We start from the raw sequence: 17,633 nt of genomic DNA on the forward strand, positions 1-17,633 counted from the left end.
GAAAATCACTTTAAAATTTTAAATGCCATTTACCCGTCCAAGGACTATCTTCATAAGAAATTCAATATAGATACGAACACATGCACTTTTTGCAAAACTGATATTGAGACTACAGAGCACCTTTTTTATTCATGTGACAGTTCCAGATCTTTTTGGAATGATTTTCAGTACTGGTTAACCTCTAAAAGTATTGATTGCCCTTCTTTAACCTTTCAAGTAATAAGATTTGGCCTACAAACAGAAAATAAGAAATTAGAATCTGGGATTAACAACTTATGTATAGTTGCAAAATTTTTTATTCATAAATGTCGCTTCTTAAAAATTACTCCGAATTTTGCTGGTTTTAAAAATGAAGTCCTTCTGTTGAAGGCTTCATTAGATAAGTGTAAATTAAAGAAGGCTAAGATCTTACTTGATTTTTTGATGTTGCTTTTCAACTGATGTAGCTAGAATGTATGTGCGTACTTATGTTTTTGTTTAGTTTTCTTTGTTTTCTTTACTTCATATGGAAGGTCATTTAATGCACTTGTATGCTGTTTTGTTATCTCTGACCTATAATGTTCCTTTTTTTTGTTTTTTTTTTTTGTTGCTGTTGTTCTTTGTTTGGATGGCTGCTTTGTTCTTAACCAACTGTACTTATTCATACTTTGTTGAGTTGTAAGATATGCGCTGTATTTGTGAATCTGTACAATTAAAAAAAAAAAAATAATAAAAAAAAAATAAAAAAAAATAAAAAAAAAGTATCTGTTAAGACGTTAAAAAATAATAAGTATCTATTAAAATGTTTGCAATAGTGAAACATTTCAATATAATGTAGATAAAAAGAAAAAAAAAGAAAACGTCGGACCGTACAGATCGGGTCTACCGCGCATGTGCAGATGCTATATTCGTCTTGTGATCCGTTCAATGGCAGTTTACTCCGCAGTGTACGAGGATACTGCCACTTGCTGACCGAGCGAATAAGCCCGATTGTAAACTGAATTTGCGTTGTTACAAATCGTGTTTTTACATGCGTGTTAAATTTGATTTAGTGTGTTTATGCTTGTATGTGTGGAGACGATTGATTTGAATTATCTTGATGTTCTGTTGATAATGTCCACTGTAAATTGTCAGTAAACACTGGCTGATTAGTCTTCAGGTAACCTATTACATGTTTGTTTTTTCTCCACACAATAGGTTATATTTTCATTTAAAAGCTGAAAATATGTCACTGTGATACAGCAGATATTCTTAATTTGCACTACATGTCCTATGAATGTTTTCCCATATGAAATGTAATATATTCTTGCACAAAAGCCAATTTGGCTCATCACCTAAAATTTTACTTTCTACTTTTGTGTTAGATTTCTTAGTTTGCCACTTTGTCTTGAAATAACTTAATTCTTTGTAATACCATAGTGATCATTTTCACAATGTTGCAAAATTAATGTTTGAAAATAGTTTCTCAAGGTATTCATAGGTTAAACATGTTAAATACAGATTTAACTACACTCATGTTTATATCCATATAAAATAACACAGGTCCACTTTATAATTTCCACAGGTTTACTGTAATAATGCAGAACACAAACAACAGATTACAAGAGCATGAACAACAGAAAAAGGATTGAGAGGATGGTTACAACCCAGATTATTTGAATAAGGAGACACATATTGATGGAAATAAAAAGCTTTTTATTTTCAGCCTGTCCTTTCTGGCAGTGTGGTACTCTGAGTACCAGGTACAAGCCCAACAGATTCACTTTCTCAAACAGAGTGTTACAGTGTGTGTCCTGTCACAGTGTCCCGATTGATCATGCGCCCTGGCTACTTGACCAAGGGGATGTCCCTTTGGCTGACTGGTTAGAGTGTATGACTCTCACCCGGGAGTCTGGAGATCGAATCCCGCCCGGGCCCTCGTTTATCCACCTTGCCACAAGAGCATTACAGTTTTTGCTATAGAACTCCAAGAAGAATGATCAAAAACTCTCACAAAGAAAAACAGGCATCAAAGCACAAACCAAGATGTGGGAGAACCACTGATGGGGAACCTGGTCACTACAACCAGTGTGGTGTGTGTGTGTGTTCTTGTACATACTACATACTGAGGACCATTTTGACCATTTTCCCTACAAAGTGAGGACATTTTTTGGTCCTCGCTTTTTTTAGAAGCATACCAGAAGCTTACTATACCAGTTAGAGGCATAGTGTGAATTAAGTTTTAGTTAAGGTTAGGGTTAGGAAAAGATAAGCGTTGGTTATGGTTAGGGTTGGGGTATGGGTTAGGCATGGTGAAATCACAAAAATGAATGGAAGTCAATGAAGGGTCCTCACTATGATAGAAAGACAGACGTGTGTGTGCGTGCGTGTGAGTGTGTGGTTGTGTGTGGAGACGGGGGCGGCGACAGAGCAGACACATTAATTGTTCATTTGGCTGCAAAAGTGGCTGCAGTAGCCTGGGAGCATCTCCTCCGAGTAAAGTGCCCTTGGTTCTCCTCTTTTTCCTTTCCCTTCCCCAGGTCATCACCATGGACAGGGAAGCTTGCCGGAGGGCAGTGGAGAGGTTATGCTTCTGTGATGGCCTAGATGAAGAGGAGATGAACGATTGCAGGGAACCGTTCCTGTTCATGTTTAGTTTTCAGTCAGACTATGAGGAGTTCTGCAGAGAAATTGAGGAAAAAAGGAAGATCAGGGTGTTTTCTGGCTTTGAAATGCCATAGTACAGCGGTGTCACAGTTTTTGCATTCTTTTTCCTCCTCACATTGTTTTTTTGGAGGTTCTCTTGCTTTTTGTGTGCTTTTTGGTTCATTTGTTTGTACTTTTTTTTTCCTGTGTTGGCTGTTTGCTCTATTAAATTTACCTTTATTGAAAAATTTAGTCTGCATTCTTGGGTGTCTCACACAATGTCTCACCACCCCGCCTCAAACCCTGGCATGTTTTAAGAAGTATCAGCACAATTTAAGTCTCTGGTCCTCTTAATGTAGCTGATATAACTGAGTGTACAACAAATTTACCCGTGTCTGTACTGTTTTACACTCACTTGGGAAATGACTATTAAAATAAAGGCGGCATTGATAAAATCAACTATTAAAATGGTTTTGACAGGTTTAAAGAATAGTCTATCAAATGCCTGAACCTTTTATATAGGTACCAAAAGTATAGCTAAAAGACACAAATACCTATGTGCTATAAATACACATACCATACAAAAGTAGAAAAAAGAATAAAAATATCAGAACAGATTGGATCAAAAATGGCACCTGTAATTATCTGCTCTTTAAAATTATCATGACATCCAGCAAATAAGTCATTTGATTACCAATGTTATGCTTTACATGGGTTTTGTGGGTTTTTAGGGCTTTTTAATCCTTAGAAAGGGGCTACTCGCGGTTTCCTGGTTCCATTGAGAGAGGGGCAGGAGTCAAATAGTTGTCTCCACCCACCTCTAAACGTTTAACTCCGCCCACATTTAGCCCCGCCCCGATCTCCGGGATGCAGCCAGGGGGGGAGCCGCCCATTGGTTTGTCAGGGTGAAGTTCGTATGTCCCAGGCGTCTCTGAACACGTCACCGAACTCTTTCGAAGGGGCTGTTGAGGTGAAGAAAAGTGGTTTATTAGTGTGGGGCGTTTAATATGTCGCAGGTTATCGCGTGAGAAGCGGATTATATAGCTATCTGGACATGCTCCAAAAGACTTTACGGAAGTTTTCCAGCTTTGACAACTTTGCTGAGCTGGGTGTTTGACTGCTCTGATTTCTGTACCTGGACTCGTTCAAAGCGAACCATGTCGCAGCCGGAGCAGAAAGAGCCCACCCTGAGCTCGGATGCACCTAAACCCGCTCCGGTGAACCCCAGAGCGGTCTGTAGCGTGTGTAAACGCCTTTACCGGGACCCTAAAATCCTCCCCTGCCTTCACACGTTCTGCTCCGACTGCATCGGCCAGCTGGAGGCGTTCTCGGTGTCTTCTCGTGGGAACGGGAGTTGCGGAGAGGCGGTGAAGACAAGCCGACAAAGCGTCACAACAACGGTACTGTGTCCCGAGTGTGACTCCGAAGTGGACCTCCCTCAGCAGGGTCCGGCCGGACTGAGTACAGACCACCTGGCGCTGGACGAAGTGTTCCTGGAGACCCTGGTGACCAACGGCCCGCTGGGATGCGACCTGTGCGGGGAAGGAGGCGCTGAGAGCCGCTGTGAGGTCTGCTCGGTCAACCTTTGCGAGTTCTGCTGCCAAGCTCACAGGTGGAGTAGGCCCAGACCTCCTAGCTTCATGTCTATTTATGTCACAATCAGATTGAAAAGTTTAGCCCACAGGTGGTGCACATTCTCACAAGCTCCTCATCTTCCTTCTCTGCTGTGCTACAGCTCTTGGGATAGAACCTTTCTAGAGTTGAAACAAAATCCAAATACCTCTAGTTTGGTACTAAAAATCACATTTTTTAAAACATAGATATTGAGTTGGAGAACATTTCAGAGTCCGACTTTTAAAGAGACTGCAGATATTGAGTTTTAGTAGCCGGAGGTAGAATTTATCTGCTTGGTGTTGATTAAAACTTCTGAGGATACCGTGAATCCTCTAATACAGGCCCGGGCCTGTATTTGACTCGAGCTCATCAAGCTCCAGGCCTTTATTGGAAGGGGGGCCAGTATTAGAGGCAGGCCTCTATTTCTATTTGAGCAAAATGAACTAATGGTTCGCTGGAGTTTTTGACAATTAAAATTGCGCCCACATTTTCAAAGTTAAACACATTTCTTTTAACAACGGTAGTTTCTGCTTCAGCCCTCTCCCCCCTCCCCCTGCGCAGCGGCCGCAAACTCACTGATGCACCTGCAGCCTCTCAGAGTTCCTGCTGCTCTAAACATTAAAATAATTATTTCATTTTCTGTTCCTCACTTCTGATTACCTTCAATGGTGTCTGTTTGTTGCAACCAGCAGGTACAAAAACTAACTTGTTTTTATTTGACTATTTTTCTGTCCTGTCTGTTTATTATCTTCCTGCATCTCCTCTCAATCCTAAAAAAAACTGCTACCTGGGTTCATATATATTCACCTCATGAGTTACCTTTGAACTGCAGTTCTAAAAGATCTACCGACCGCAAAAACAGCGGAGCGCTTGCTGTTTGGCGGCTGTATCAGTGATCAGTGCGTCGGAGGACAAGGTGATGCGCGCAGCGCCCCGCTCCACAGCATGCAGCGAAACGCATCAGCCGCAAATAAAAGACAGAAAACATTAAAGGAAATGAACTGACATGAACGATCGCGTGTTAAATTAGTTTTTGAGGTGGCGACACCTGATTGTTACTGTGGCCGTGCTCAGGAGGCAGATCTACCGACCGCGAAAACAGCTGAGCGCTCCCTGCTGTGATCTGTGCGTCGGAGGACAAGGTGAAGCGCCCCGCTCCACAGCAGCGATACACATCAGGCGCAAATAAAAGACAGAAAACATTAAAGGAAATGAACCGACATGAACGATCGCGTGTCAGTACCTACGGTCTGGCACTTGAGTTTTACCCCCAAAAAGAGAATGTGATCATACGATAATTCAATAGGGAGCGTGGTTTCACAGACGCGGAAGTGATAGTGTCGGTGAAACGCCGGCTGATCTAGGAAACCCCCAAGCGTTCGAGCGTCAACGAAGTGACACGGAAATGCCGGGCTTTCCAGAAGTAAGTAAGATAACTTACTATGAGCTGATAGTTCGTTGGATTGATCGGTACGTTGGAAACTCTGATCGTGAATCTGAAGAAACGATGACTGAGTGGTGAGCTGGAAAGGCGACTTCCGTTTATACGTTTTTTACAATTTAATTTTAATGTAACGTGTGGTTGTGATAATATTTAACATACAAAACAAAAATAATGAGGAAATTATCATGTAGATAATAAAATCTTAAACCAAAACAGGAAATTGATGTTAACCTTTGACCTCATTTTCCACCTGCGAACGAGTGAAAGGTAGAGCTAGTGGTAAAATGGATCGGTTTTTGTTGCCCACATTTCCACGGGTTCAGTCAGAAACAAATGAATCTTTGGAAGTGATCTCAGACCCACAAAAACATACGGATCTGGATGAAGAGAGTCAACCCTCAACCGCCGCAGTAGTCGAGGGTTTTGCCGCTGGAAATGCTAACACTAACGTTAGCTTACCTTGCAACACTATAGATGGTTTTCTGTGTGGCTGTATGTGTTTATGATTTCATGGACAAGTCAGCGATTGTTCATATGTTTATGATGTATATTAATGATTGTTTCAGGTGTTGTTGAGGTTTTGTGCACGCATGTGTATCTGCTAGTGTTGAAGGTGTTTTAGAGAACAATAGGTACGCATGACCACTTCCTTCATAGCACCCTCAATAAAAAAACTAGCTCCTTCATAGCACCTGCAGAAAAAAAATTTCTGGAGCCGCCACTGCTCTAGCCTATTAAAGAAACAAAGTTCATCCTTCTAGATATGCATTTGGGGGCTGTGCAAAATCACAGAAGGCCACAAATAGCCCTACGGACATTCCTGATTTGGAGCCACTATATTAAAATGCACATGCCTAAAATGTATCTAAACAAAAGCTGAGCCACTACTATCCAAACGGGGTTAGAACTTGTATAAATGTGCTTTTCATGAACCTCGGGGCATGGGAATGTACAAAATAATATCTCTGGAAGCTTTACTACAGGTCAGTTGATGCATGTCATAAACGGTTCAGTGGGTTTTGCCCTCATTCTATCACCTTTGTTGAGCTGATCATTTTTTCAAAACACCTTCAGACTAGCCTTCAGAAGGACAATATGAACATGTTTACAAAGTTTAATGTGAAAACATTTCAATAAGAATACACACTTTTGTTAACTAACTTGTTTAGGTAGTAATTTAGAACAAATAGTTGAATTACACGGCCTTAGTTTGTCTCATTTTGTCCAGATGCTCTCACCCTAACACTCAACAAAGCGTTTGTGTTGATCCAGGGCATGGCCCGTCCACTTAAACCCTCAAGAACTCAGTTAAGCAACAAAGATTAATACTAAAGTGTTCAGAGAATCTTCAGCAAAGCTGAAACCTTCCTTTGTATTTTGATTTGTCATTAATGTGGGAGTTACTGCCACCTAGTGGTGTGGTGCTCATGAGCCTATCCAGATGTGTGAAAACCTGCTCTCTGCATCGTGTCCAGACGTCAGAAGCGAACAGCGTCTCACTCTGTTCAGGCGGTGGAGGACCTGAAGGCTCGTGGACGTCTTGGTCGTCCCATCCTCTGCTCTCTTCACCCCGGCCAGGAGCTCAGGCTCTTCTGTCAGCTCTGCGACCTACCCGTATGTCTGGACTGCGCTTCCACGCTGCACAGAGACCACCACTGCTGTCCTACGCACGACGTCATCGACCATCACGGTGACCGTATTCGAGATCTGGTCAGCACGCGTCTACGACCCCGACTGGAGCAGATGGAGGAAGTTCTACAGAAGGTTCAGAGAGGCCGTCTCTAAGCCCATTCTTTTGTTATCTAAAACACACTTGGTGGTGCGGCTTGTTAAGCTTTGTTTTTTATTTTGTTTAATTTTTCCTGATATCCTGCTACAGGTGGAAACTTCCCAGGAGAATTTGAAGGTACGGGTCGAGGCAACAGCCAGTGAGATCAGAGCCTTTGCTCGAGGCTACGCCAGCGCTGTGGAGGCCCATTGTCTGTCTCTGCTGCGGCGCCTAGAGGAGCTTCAGGTCCAGCGCAGGTACGACGGGGTTTCCGCGCAGTAGTAGCAACCAGGGCTGCTCGATTATGGCAGACATGATCATCACGATTATTTAACTGAAACTGAGATCTTGATTATTTAAGATGATTTTTAAATTAATGTTGATTTTATGTTTATATGTTTGTATTTGCTCATATGATTGCACAATCAGAGAGAAAAAAACATGAAAAATAGAAAGAAACAAGGTAATCGCAAAAACAACTGATTCCTAGTACAAAGGAGCCGATACACTTGCTCATGACTGAAGGAGTTTAACCCTCCACCCCGTCTCACGGCGCGTGCCGCGCACGCACATTTTCTCAGCGGCTTGGGAGCTAGGCCTTAGAGCCGTTTCATTTTGTAAACGAAACACTTCACTACAGCATTCCCTTCCGAATGTCCAGAAGGACGCTCTGACCTGCAGGAATTATAAGCGACAGTAGAAAGTAGCTAAGGGTTACCAGAAGTGTTTTGTAATGATTTAAATTACATGTTATTTAATAAGCCATAAGCCATATGATTCCATAGTAAATATGAAATCCACCTTATGGATCTGACTGTGGGTACTGTTTAACCAGAAGATTGGAACTTTTTATTGCAGGGATTAGATAACAGCTTCGAATTCACTCAGAGACAACAGAAGAGCGAGTCAAGTTTAAAAGTTTAAAGATTTATTACTAAACAAATTAAACTAGACTAACTTTAACACTAAATGTATGGTGTAACTAAGGTGAGTGAGACGGAGAATGGTGTAGTGTGGAATGTTGCTCAGAACCAGCAAATCCGAAGAAACGATTAGTTCTGAGGGGAAATGAAGGTGATGTCTTCGCATTAAGCTTTGGTTAGAAGGTTCATAAACACATTCAACGCCATTTGTCGGTCTACGTACCCGTCTAGATCAGGAGGTGTAGAGGTCCAGCTTGACCTTGTGGAGCCGGAGCATGTAGAAGAGCCACGGCAGCCGACCACCAGTCTTGAGATACTCCCAGGTCACGACAGTTTGTTGGCATCTAGCGAGACCCAAACCTGGGTCGTGATGGTTCAGCTTTTATTGTGAAATGAACCGTTGCAGCAGTTGGAACAGCAACAGATTTTATCCAGCTTGTCGTTGGTTCTTTTGGCTGAAGAGGAAAGTTACGGATTGGCCACTCCGACAACTTCTCTAGAACGCTTTGAACTGGCGTTGGAGATGGCGCGGCCAAAATTGGAGACCCGGCCTTTAATTGAATGCCTGCCTGTATTAGAGGATTTACGATATATATTTGGAGAACACTGTTGCTACACTTACTGCTTGTTTTACTGACGAGAGAGGTGAATGTTCAGCTGCATCCGTGGCGAGTGGCGTGTCAGATGGTTCGCTGAACGTGACAGAAGCGGCAGCTGCAGGAGCTGATTGTCGGCTCAGGAGAGTGTCCAGCGTCTCTCGTCTCTCCGAGGGTGTTTAGGCCCCTTGTGTGGGAAAATGGCCAGTAAAGCATTTAGTTTCTGCCCTCTCTTATACCCAGCCGCTCCGGTGAGCTCTTAAAGTATTTGTGGTTGACTATAAGCCTCAAACGCATCAGGAGAAAAATGTTGGGAACACAGCCTTCTTTTAGAATTCTGAAACTTTCTTTGGGAAGTTGTGTCCGTCCACAGGCATCTTCCCACTGCTTTCTCCTCTTCTTGCCAGTGGGAAAGCTGTGTAAAGTCACATCACTCCCCTTGTTGCCCTCTGACTGGAAATTACATCCAAAAGCAGCACAATGCAGCATTTTACTTAATAATTAATACAGTGAGCGCGTAAACAAACACTAGCGTCAATAGCTATTCTTCCAAGTGCAGCCAATATCCGTCATTGCCCCTAGAGTGCATTGCATGCAGAAAGCATGGCGTCCTGCATATGTCAAAAAATGTACTTAATATTTTAGATATATAAATAAACGGCTATATTTTGTGTGTTTCTAACAACATAGTTTGATACAACAGAAAACTTGTGGCTTATTAGGGCATCCACGTCCTCTTAGCCGGAGTTCCTTTTAAGATGGTGACTTCACATTTCTGTTTATAAATGTTCTTCTGTAGCCGACAAACAGCTAAAACATGTTGTTTTACAAGTATTATTCTCATGTCATGTTTTGTTCTCATATATTTATATCTTAGAGACTTACTTGTTCGTGAAAAGTTCATCAACTCTGCATCAGTCGAGGTATTCCTTAAATTTGAAGCATCTAAGCGGTAGTCTAATGATATTGGTTAGTTCTGGTCTGCACTCCGTTTCCTATTGCACAGAGCTCTGTGGGGCAGGGGGCGTGGTTAGCAAAAACAAAAAAAACTTGTCTTAGTTTCTACATTACATCACAGTACATGATGAGATAATCACTTTTACGGATTTCTGACAATCATACATCATTTCTGAAAGGGGAAAAGCTACTTTAAGGCCCTCGAGGCTAATAAATAAGTTTGGTAGTAACATTTTCTCTGCCCTTAATTATATTAATGTTTTTTTGTTTGGTTTTAAGCTCTTTAAACTAAACATCTACGAGTGGGACTTGAGTAAAACATTAATCTAAATGATGCGTTCAATTCCCACCCCTGAACAATCGTATTAACCGCGTTCGTGAAGCTCTTCTAACCAGAACAGAAAGAATGAAGTGATAAAAACATCAAAGCTAAACAGGAAGTGAATGCTTAGGAAACATTTATCCACCCGTCTTCTGCTGCTCAGCTGGAACTGATTGGTGGAAAACGGCCTAATCAGAGATCCCCTTTTTCCCAGTATCCTGCTTATCATTTGATTTTTCCTACTCGGAGGTGGGGATTTCCGAGGACAAATCAAATGCACAGTTTGTCTGGCCATGACCCACACAGCCGTGGGACGGAGTCTACAGTTGTCCTTCAGACTGTCTCTGCTACAGTGCAGAGTGGCTAGACCGGTCTGCAGAGCTAAATCTGTAGCGAGAACCAGAGTTTATGGAACTCCTTCCATTAATCATCCTATCAAATCTGACCCTGAGCAGCTGGTTATTCTTCAGTAACCTGTAACCTTTTAACAGCAGGACCACTGAACCCAAGCCTCATCTGTTTCCCACAGAAACGTCCTCCACCTGCAGAGCGTGCAGCTGCAGCAGGGCCTGCTGGATGTCCGAGGCAGTGTGGCGTTTGCCGAGCGCCTCCTGAGCTGTGGGTCTGACGCCGAGATCCTCAGCGCTAAAGGAGTGACTCTAAGACGACTCGCCAGCCTGGCAGAGAGAGGCTATAACCCTTGTCCAGCGGCGGTCGCCCCAGACGATAGCAGCAGCATTTGCTTCCTGCCCAGAGAGCCAGCCGGAGAGGTGGAGGGCTACCCAGTGGTGGGTGTGATTAACTGGAGGACGCTGGATGTCAGCAGGTGCACCATTGAAGGAGAAGGTAAACAAAGGCAAAGTGGTGTTCTGTCTGTGTTCCTGTAAGATAAAGAGAAGGTGATCTCGGGACTGGGTTTGCACATCCTGTTTTACTGGTCACAGAAACAAGTCAGTGGTCAGACTGAGCTGATAGACCAGTGGGCGTTCCAGAATTCCTCCTGAACCAAAGGAATGCCGGTGTGACTCAACATGCCTTCTGGGAATGTCCTTAGAGGATGCTGTCAGGTCCAGACATGTAGACAGAAAGCTTCAGGACACTTTCTGGAGACAGTCATTTATTTAGAGCAGACTCTTCAGAAGGTCTGGAAACAAAAACGTGTTCTACTCATGTTCTCACCTCAGGAACCCACAGTAGGTTTGCTCGGGTTATATATGGCCCGCGGGCCTTGACTCTGACATATGTGCTGTAAAGGGTTGTTTTAGCACACACTGGCTCAAGAAAGTGACTTGAAAATTTGCAAAGTATTTAAGCTTTAAGGCTTCACGACCTCAGAAATGTAAAAACTTTAACACAAATAATCGTTATTTCAGTTTTGACCCAAATTAATCATCTATCAGCGGTTTAACATCTGAGGCATCTCTGTCCACCGTTTCTGCAGTAGCAGCGGTTTCATCAACATCAGCGGCTTCAGGATCTCAGCTGCTTGTGGACAACACTGAGTGATCAGATAATCAGTCTGACAGATGTCCAGCGTGACATTCATTGATGCGAACACAAAGTCTGTCAGCAGTGACACGACTGCAGCAGCAGCTGGATGTCTCGAGTGAGTGAAAGCGGGAGAGTCTGGAAAACTGATCAGCATCCGGAGCTGATCTGGAAGCAGTTGGCAGCGTTAGGAAGGACGGGAGTCATGGGTGGGCTGGGGAATGAGAGTTAATTCCACATTACAGCAGGCTAAACATCCAAATCCACATTAAGAGTCAACAGCAGATCTTAAAAGAGCTTCCTGGCTGGTGCCCCTTACACATGAACAAGCTATGTTTAGATTTATCCTCTTAGTCCTGCAGTACATTGTCTGTGTTCAGCTGTGTGACCTTTAACCTTTAGCCTGGTTACAGGTCTGCGGCGGGGCAGCGAGGGCCAGCCGGGCCGTTTTAGCCTGGTGTGTCGAGACTCAGCCGGGGAGCAGATGGCTCGAGGAGGAGAGCAGGTCCTCGTCAGCATCGTCCACAAAGAGAAGAAGAACTGGTGAGGGCTCTGCCCGCCTCTGTGGGGGATGCTTTGTTGGTAATGATTATTTGGTATGTATACTTTATAATACCCATTAATGGTTGTGTCCTTCAGCGCTGTGGAGACGGTGGTGGTGGACAACGCTGATGGAACGTACAGCGTTTCATACAAGCCTGAGGAACCAGGACCTTACTCTGTGTGGGTTTGTGTCAAAGCCCAGCATGTGAAGGTACTAAGGGCTGCACCCAAACAAAGGATACAGGTAGACAGGTGCTGGACTCACCTGGAGCTCACAGCTCCCCTCTCCTCCCTGCAGGGTTCTCCGTTCCTGCTGAATGTGAAGAAGAAGTTCAGACACCACGGTGGGACGTTCCACTGCTGCTCCTTCTGCTCCAGTGGAGGAGCCAAAGAGGCAATCTGTGGCTGCGCAGGAACGATGTCAGGTACTGGGGACAAGTCCGCTCACACAGGAAGCTGTCACTGTGTCACACCTGGTCTTTGGTATCTTACCAAGATGTGGAAATGAAAAGTTCTAAACTTTTAGTTTGTAGCAGGCGCTCTATAAACACGAGCTAACGCTCCAACCATTCTATCTCTGTTGGGGTCATCATGAGGGTCTTTGTTGGCCTGATGAATGCGAGATGTTTCATTCACATGGACCAGAGCGTGAGCCCGTCTAGATGTCCTTCCTGTGTCTCTGCAGGAGGGTTTAAAGGCTGTGGTCACGGTCATAAGGGACATCCCGGGAAGCCCCACTGGTCCTGCTGCGGCAGCACCACTGAGAAGTCTGAGTGTTTACCTCCGAGCGTGTTGGCTGCTGTCTCTCCTCGTGGACATCTGCGCACCGTGGAGCTGTGAGGGACCCAGAGATGAGAACACAGATCCATCTATATTCTTGTCGTTGTTATAAACAACATTACAATGGAACAAATGCAGAGCTCTCAGTCAAAAACGGTCTGTTCTCTGGTGTTCACATGTCTGTGGACAATTATTTCACCTAAATGAAAATGTGAAATCATTCTTTACTTGTTTCCATCATATAGAGGATTTTTTAATAAATGACATCTAAAAAAAAACACTATTAAATACAGCCATGATGTGTTGAGCTCCACTGTATCCCCTCTGTGGGCAGATCATGGCTCAGAAGAACAACACATCTCCTGGTAGACCATGCTGACTAACACTAACCCAGCTGAATGTTGCCGACCACAGTCTCCTCCAGTAACTGTAACAGCCCAAACCACTACACCACCTCCACCTTGGGTCTAATCCTAACCCTGGCTCTAACGAGGTTACCCTAACCCAAACCACTACACCACCTCCACCTTGGGTCTAATCCTAACCCTGGCCCTAACAGGGTTACCCTAACCGAAACCACTACAACACCTCCACCTTGCTTTTGTTGTGGCTCTAATCCTAAAGGTTGGTTTATGCTTGACGCGTCCGTGAGGTCCGCACGGCTCCGCGCGGAAAAGTTGCGTCATTTTAACAACCACGCCCCTCCACCGCACCTCCGCACGGCCCAAAATTTCCGCAGCGCGCACCTAGGAAATTTTCTAACCACGCGGACGGTCGGACGCGGAAAAGCATGGCGGACCGGCAAGAACTAGTATGGCAGAGGTTCATAAATACAGACATTTGTGTGATTCAGCTCTCAGAGATCACCGCGATCAACATGTTGTTAATAATTCTTGGTGAGAAATAGCTCGCACTGTCAGAAAAGACAAGGACCCTGTTAAAAATGCTGGAATGCCATGTTGTAAACAACAGTAATTTTTACTTCTACTATGGTGTAGTGTTGGATGCATGTCGTAGAGCTCCATGCTGCCCCCTACAGTTTGGGAGAATATCGGCTCACCGCAGAGACAAGCCGCTTGAACCATAAACGCTGCAAGTTGTGAAGCGCGTTCCATCCGCGAGCCGCATCACCAAGCGGAAAGTAAATGCGTCAACCATAAACCAAGCTTAACCCTGGCTCAAACAGGGTTACCCTAACCCAAACCACTACACCACCTCCACCTTGCTAGTGTCTTGCCTCTAACAGGGTTTCTACACCAAAGAGGTTCCTGTGCTTGTCCTTAAAAAATAGTCTTGTGACCCATAATATCTGTCAGACAGATTAGACATACACGACTATTGTAAGAAAACCACCCATTTGTAGCTTTTCCCTCCCCCGCCCCCAAATTCCAGGATTTTAGGTAAGAACATATACAATTCTTGAAAGCAGAAAAACTGAATTTATTGGAGGAAAGAAGCTCTGAGTGTCTCTAAATGAGCTGCTGATCTGAGTAAAAGTGAAACCAACTCAGAGATTTTAGACTTGGAGCTCATGTTTTCCTCAGCTGTTCTCTTGGAACCAGCAGATGGTGCTGGGAGAACAGCCAGAGCTCTTGGTAATGGGAACACGAAGAACTGGTTCACTACTGGAACTGGAAAAAGTGGACCATCCATCCATTCCCAGTTGCTTAACCTTTTTTTCCTTTCAGGTTTTTATGCCATTAATTTGTGTTTTTTCAAGTAGTGCAGAATCACAAAGGTGGATCTGCACCAGAGTCAGCCCCGCCCATTCACGCAAACTCAGCCCAGCCCACTGACTTCTTCTGTTTGTTTTTTTTTTTTGTTTGTTTTGTTTTTTTACTTTATTGCAAACTAACCTGACCTACATGAACTACGGCTGTTACTAGTTTACAGTTGTTAATACTAAATTCCAATTAAGCAAGATAAGTATAATTTGCTACATGAAATGAAAGGTTCTTTTCAGCAAATTTCTGCCCACGGCCGCTCCGACAAAATGCGCCTAAACCAGGGTTTTAGGCTAACCGATTATTGTATGAGCTCTGGTAGTCCAGTGGTGTAACGGTCTGACTTATGCTTCGTTTTGCCCTCTGCTGACGCTGGTTTGACTCTCACTGGGGTCGGCAGTAATGTATTTAGCCAACTGAAACAGATTTAATTTATTAATATTTTAGTTTTATTGATTATTTTCTACAAAATATTTTATGTCTCTAAAAAGGTATTTGAATTTGGTTGTTTCTAAGCAGCATTTTAGTTTAAACTCTGGACCCACACTGGCTAAATAAACAAAGAAGGTAAAAACAAACTGATTAGTTGTTATATTTTAAACCGTTTACCAATAAAGGGTTGAAAACACAATATTGGCAAGAGTAGCTAGGAAAAAAAAAGTTGATGCCACGACCGGGAGGAGAACCTGCACAAAACTACACACCAGTCTGACACCATAGTCACCCCACCACTACATCTGTTACAGTATGGTTGGTGCCACGTATCCTATCTAGTGTGTCTTTGTAGACGGATGGATGGTTTTTCTGGCGGTGTCCCAGTAGAAGTCATTTCAGAAGTCATTTTTCAGAAAATCCACAGAATATCCAGATCTGAGAACCAAGACCAGACCTGCTTCAGGGGGAGAAGAAATGCACAGTAGTGGCTTACTTTCTTCCATTTGCAGGAAAAATCTTTACATTCAATTCAGTTCAGAAATACTTTATTAATCCCAGAGGGAAATTGATTGCTGTAGTAGCTCTGAATAATAATAATAATCAAGTCATCCAAGAGTTATTGTATATTACAATGGCTGTTGGCAGGAAGGATCTCCAGTAGCGGTCAGTGTTGCAGCCAAACTGAAGAAGCCTCTGACTGAAGGCACTCTTCCGTTGTCGGACAGTCTTGTGAAGAGAATGCTCAGGCTGATTTAAATCAGAATAAAATACAAACTTTAGGCTTCAGTTAAGCTGCGTGTTTGCGTGTATCTGATGTCGGCAACAGCCGGGAAACGTTTGTGTTTTCTGAAAATAAAATGTTGCTTTTATGTGAGATCAGCTGATGCTGTTTTAACCTCCAACCCTCTCCAAAGCTGCTCTGACTTCTCCAGAGGTTTTGACCCACCCACCCACTCCTTGTTGCAACATGAAAAATAAAGTTTTCACTCTCAGTCCTGCCTCGTGTGATCATTTAAAAATCATTATTCATGTTATTAAAGCATCTCAGATGAACACATGAAGACCCGCTCTGCAACCCTCCTCTTCCTCACATGCTGCAGTTTCTGTAGCACCTGTATTTTTGGGCTCCCATGTTCACTTCTTCATTATTGTCATTTTTTAACTAATTCTTAAACTTTTTCCTCCATTTTTGATTCTGGTCTTTTTAAGTAATTATTCAGTTTGTTCTGAAGTGGAATTACTCAGACTTTGATTTCCCGAGGGGGTCATGGAAAATCAGTCTGTTTCTTTGGGAGCAAAAGTGTTCCTGAGCAGACTTTTCCTGCGTCATTCTCTAGAAAGAAGAGATCATGATAAGACAAACCTGCTGGCTGTAGTATCATTAACACTTGCCCTGGCCAGCAGATGGCATCAGATAGTTTAAAATGACCCTGTCATGACCATTTAAATGTCTCCTGTTATGTTTTTATTAATGCATATCTTCCATGAGTAGCAGTGACATTTGATTGGAAGCTGTCCCAGAAGGACGCTCCAGCTGTCAGGAGCATCTCTGCTGGATCCAACAGGAAGCTCCAGCAGATTGGATCTGAGTGACTTCCTGATTACCGGGTAAAAGTCTGGGGAGGAGAGGTTAAAGAGCTGAGATTAGAGGTCTCACACACACACAGGTGTGGGTTGTAGATGACGGAGTGGCTTTAGGTGTGTGTTTCTGATTTCTGGCTCTGGTGTTAGTCTAAAGTCCACACTGAGTCTTTGCCAGAACCCATAAACTCCTTGGCCCTCCGTCGAGCTCTCAGGTAATGTTGCTTGTAATTGGGAGAGCCGATGATCATGATGCAGCGTTTTCTCCCAGCTGGGACACACCTTTTCTCGTGTTGAACATTTGACCCACTGAGCTTTTCATGCTGTCATCATCCGCCTGCTGAGAGTCGGTGGAGCCTGGATCCTGCCTCGGCCTTCAGGTGGTCTAAAAGACTTGAAGGTGGGAATTAAAACCATCACATCAAAAGTTGACATCAAGAGAAGTAAATGATCCCTGGGCTGCTTCATTTTTGAAGCTTTAAAAATAACTAGGACCTGTTTTATTATTGGATCTGCAGCGTGGGAGATGCCTTCAGTTTTTATTCAGCCCCTGAATCACCTGAGACTCCTGCGGCTTCGTGAGAATCACTCCCTTGAAGGCATATTTGTTCATTTTTAAGGGTTTCGGGGTTTAAGATGATGCAATTTTACCTTTTGTAGACAGCTTCCTGAACAGCCTCTGTTTAGAGAAATAGCGTTGACACCAGAACTTCCAGAATTCCAACTTCACTAGAATTTCCAGTAACCGTCAGTTTGACGGCAGCCATTTTGGCCATTAAATGCAGGCTGGTGATGACAGGAACAAAACGGTTCAAGTGTATTATTAATTAACTCTTTATGGATGTGTGAACCTA

At 43.6% G+C, this 17,633-nt stretch overlaps 1 protein-coding gene across 1 annotated transcript; it reads left to right on the plus strand.

Moving 5' to 3' along the window:
- Positions 1-3,474: 3,474 nt before the first annotated feature.
- On the plus strand, positions 3,475-16,190 carry LOC139061598 (E3 ubiquitin-protein ligase TRIM45-like). Its single transcript, XM_070547927.1, has 8 exons — positions 3,475-4,216; positions 7,138-7,426; positions 7,542-7,687; positions 10,758-11,074; positions 12,130-12,259; positions 12,356-12,470; positions 12,558-12,684; positions 12,945-16,190. Exons 1-8 carry the CDS (start codon positions 3,762-3,764, stop codon positions 13,097-13,099), a joined length of 1,734 nt encoding a protein of 577 aa, XP_070404028.1. The 5' UTR covers positions 3,475-3,761; the 3' UTR covers positions 13,100-16,190.
- Positions 16,191-17,633: the final 1,443 nt, after the last annotated feature.

The sequence above is a fragment of the Nothobranchius furzeri genome, unplaced genomic scaffold (assembly GCF_043380555.1).
Source record: "Nothobranchius furzeri strain GRZ-AD unplaced genomic scaffold, NfurGRZ-RIMD1 Scf215, whole genome shotgun sequence".
Taxonomy (NCBI): domain Eukaryota; kingdom Metazoa; phylum Chordata; class Actinopteri; order Cyprinodontiformes; family Nothobranchiidae; genus Nothobranchius; species Nothobranchius furzeri.